The sequence below is a fragment of the Pyxicephalus adspersus genome, chromosome 9 (assembly GCF_032062135.1).
Source record: "Pyxicephalus adspersus chromosome 9, UCB_Pads_2.0, whole genome shotgun sequence".
Lineage (NCBI taxonomy): Eukaryota > Metazoa > Chordata > Amphibia > Anura > Pyxicephalidae > Pyxicephalus > Pyxicephalus adspersus.
This window is the reverse complement of record NC_092866.1, coordinates 63,728,831-63,731,392: the sequence shown is the minus strand read 5'-3', so window position 1 is coordinate 63,731,392 and position 2,562 is coordinate 63,728,831. Positions and strand designations below refer to the sequence as shown.

The following is a 2,562-nucleotide window of genomic DNA, read 5'->3' as shown; positions in this document are numbered from 1 at the left end:
AAAGCTGAATTGAGAGCCTGCATTTCTACGCACACATTTGTGTTGTGATGACTTTAATCAGGTACATGTTATGGGCACCAAAGACTTCACCACCTTCTGTACAATGTTAAAAGCCCAAGGTAAGCATCCAGCACCTACTCATTTACTATACCAACACCCCAGCTAGTGACTATTTGTCCAGTTGGCATATTATACCCATGTAGGGTTATTTTATTGCACCTCTAAGGACACAAAAGAGTTGATTGCCTTCTGTTCAGTGCTGTAAGTCCCAGTGATGTACCATACACCTTACACCCTCACATACAGCTGCTTTATTAGACCGCTAATACTCCACTAAGCTCCTACAACAAGGTACATGCCACCTCTGAGGACACCAAAGACTTGACCACCTTCTATTTAATGCCCATGCACCCACCCATGTGTCATACAGAACCTTACACCTTCAGCTAGTAAGCGTGTGATGGTGTAGAATGAGACCTTGTGCTTTTACTAACACACATTCTGCTGGTATATGATATCACTAAAAGCTCCTTTCACCAGTTATATGCCAGCACTAAATACTTGACAACCTGCTGGCAAACCAAGAAGAGCACCCAGGCACCATGTAAGCCCACCAGTGCCATGCAAACACCTAGCACCTTGCAAGAACCCAACTTGCTTATCAGTCTGCGCTTTGCACATCACAAAACCTCTTCTACTCAATGCATGTGTCCTGTATCATGCTTATTAAATGTCCTCACTGCTCTCAATGCAAAATCCAAGCCCAAGGCTGTGCAATAGAGGAAAGCCCAGTCTATATGCCATGCACATGCCTTAGTGGTCACCTTCTTTATTTACCCAAATATGTGCCAAGCACAATGGCACCCAATGCCCATGTTAGCTGTATGTAACATGCATGCACCCAGTGCTAAACATTCTGCATACACCCAACCTGACCTGCAATTCTTACCTGCTTCAGCAGTGAGCAAACAAGCCCAGAATGCAAAAATCCCATCCATGGGTGTCATGTCCTGATGTCCCTGGAGCGCAGCAGCAAATAATCCTCATGCAGTTTGTTGGAGGAAGCAAAGTTGTCGATGTCTCTGCCAGGCTGCTATGAGAATGATGCTGTCCTAAGATGCTGAGGCTGAGAGCTAGGGGCAAACCATTGCACACACAAGGGGGAGACCCAGAGCCAGCATCCAAAATCATCCTCCCTGCATCCCACACTGACACACAGAACATCATCTCTCCAAAATTAAAACATCATCCCCATCATCCCTTCACACCCCAGAGTCATGAATATCAGTGGTTTGTATTCTGCAGGTTATTCTTGCCATGGCAGAGCTCCCCTGATGGGAGTTTTAGTTTAATCTCACACCAGAAACTCAGCTGATGTATAGAATGGGTTGTTAGATGCTGAGCTGGAGAGAGTGAGGTTACTAATTATCCTTCATACACTATAGGCATTGCTCTAGGGGTTTGTGCTTGCAAAAATAGGCAAAAAATCTGCATCCCCGGTGATATTTGCTACCTAATTTATTAGGATGGTCAATGTAAAGGATAAGAATGGCTGCATATTTAACCGCTAAAAAAAGCAAATGAGAAAATAAGGATTTGTTTAGAATTCTCCTCCTGAAACTCTAAATGTGCGCTAAACAAAGAGGATGAAGGTAATGGTGCAAAAAGGAGAAAAAGTGTTTAGGAAGTAGAAATATTTTGGGCACATTGACTTTAGGACTAAATTATTGTAATCTATTGGATGATTTGGGTAGTAGTAGTTGTTGACCCTAACTGAACAACAGTTAGTTTGTTAAAGCATTGTGTATCATTATTAGCATTTTTTGTGTTTAATAAAATACTTACTTTTGTACATCATTTGTTCCATCTCGGTGCTGCTCAAGTCCTGCGCCCTTTTTTGAAGAAATGTCCTATCTACAAGGACTCCAGCTATGTCTGCATGGAGTGAGTTTAATGATGGGGACAGCAATGAACCATGCCTGCTGAATAAGGCCCCTGTGACAAGGCGACAGCTCAAGACCACCAATGGTACAAATACAAGTATAGGTTTTGTCACCCTATAAAAGAAATGTCTACACATGGATTGTAATGGCTGCCTCAACAGGGATTCCTTTGAAAGCCGTGGCCTTAAATCAATTTAAGAGGACATGCATTTTTTTAGTATTTTGTATTCCAAAACTAAACTTTCCAGTGGAACCCCTATGGCACAGCACAGCACTGAATTGCAACATGCTAGTACATTTTCCTGCATGTCAACTTTTCTGTCCTGCTTTGCTGCTATTGTGCTTGTAGACAGAATATATATTATATATTACAGGTGATTCCCCATTTTTTTTATCTTCAGCATTAAAGTGTCTATATTGGTAAAAGCTGCATATGTATGGGACACCCATGTACCTGTGCACCAAAATCTGGCTCCTGGAATGAGTACCTAGGAATAAGGGAACAGGAGAGAGCTGGAAGCCATCAATTAATCAGCTCACCTGGGCACTCAAAGGTAACTCTCCCCTTTGCATTTGGCCATCCAGGTGAGCTGATTGGGACAGGTGGGGTAATATACTG

General features: G+C 42.7%; 1 protein-coding gene across 1 annotated transcript in view; it reads right to left on the bottom strand.

The window, feature by feature from the left end:
* The window catches only part of NELL1 (neural EGFL like 1), a gene marked incomplete in the record, with an annotated part of 387,865 nt that extends 386,763 nt beyond the window's left edge, over positions 1–1,102 (bottom strand). The window contains 1 exon segment of the mRNA XM_072422315.1: positions 950–1,102. Coding sequence (XP_072278416.1) covers positions 950–1,007 — 58 coding nt within the window.
* Positions 1,103–2,562: the final 1,460 nt, after the last annotated feature.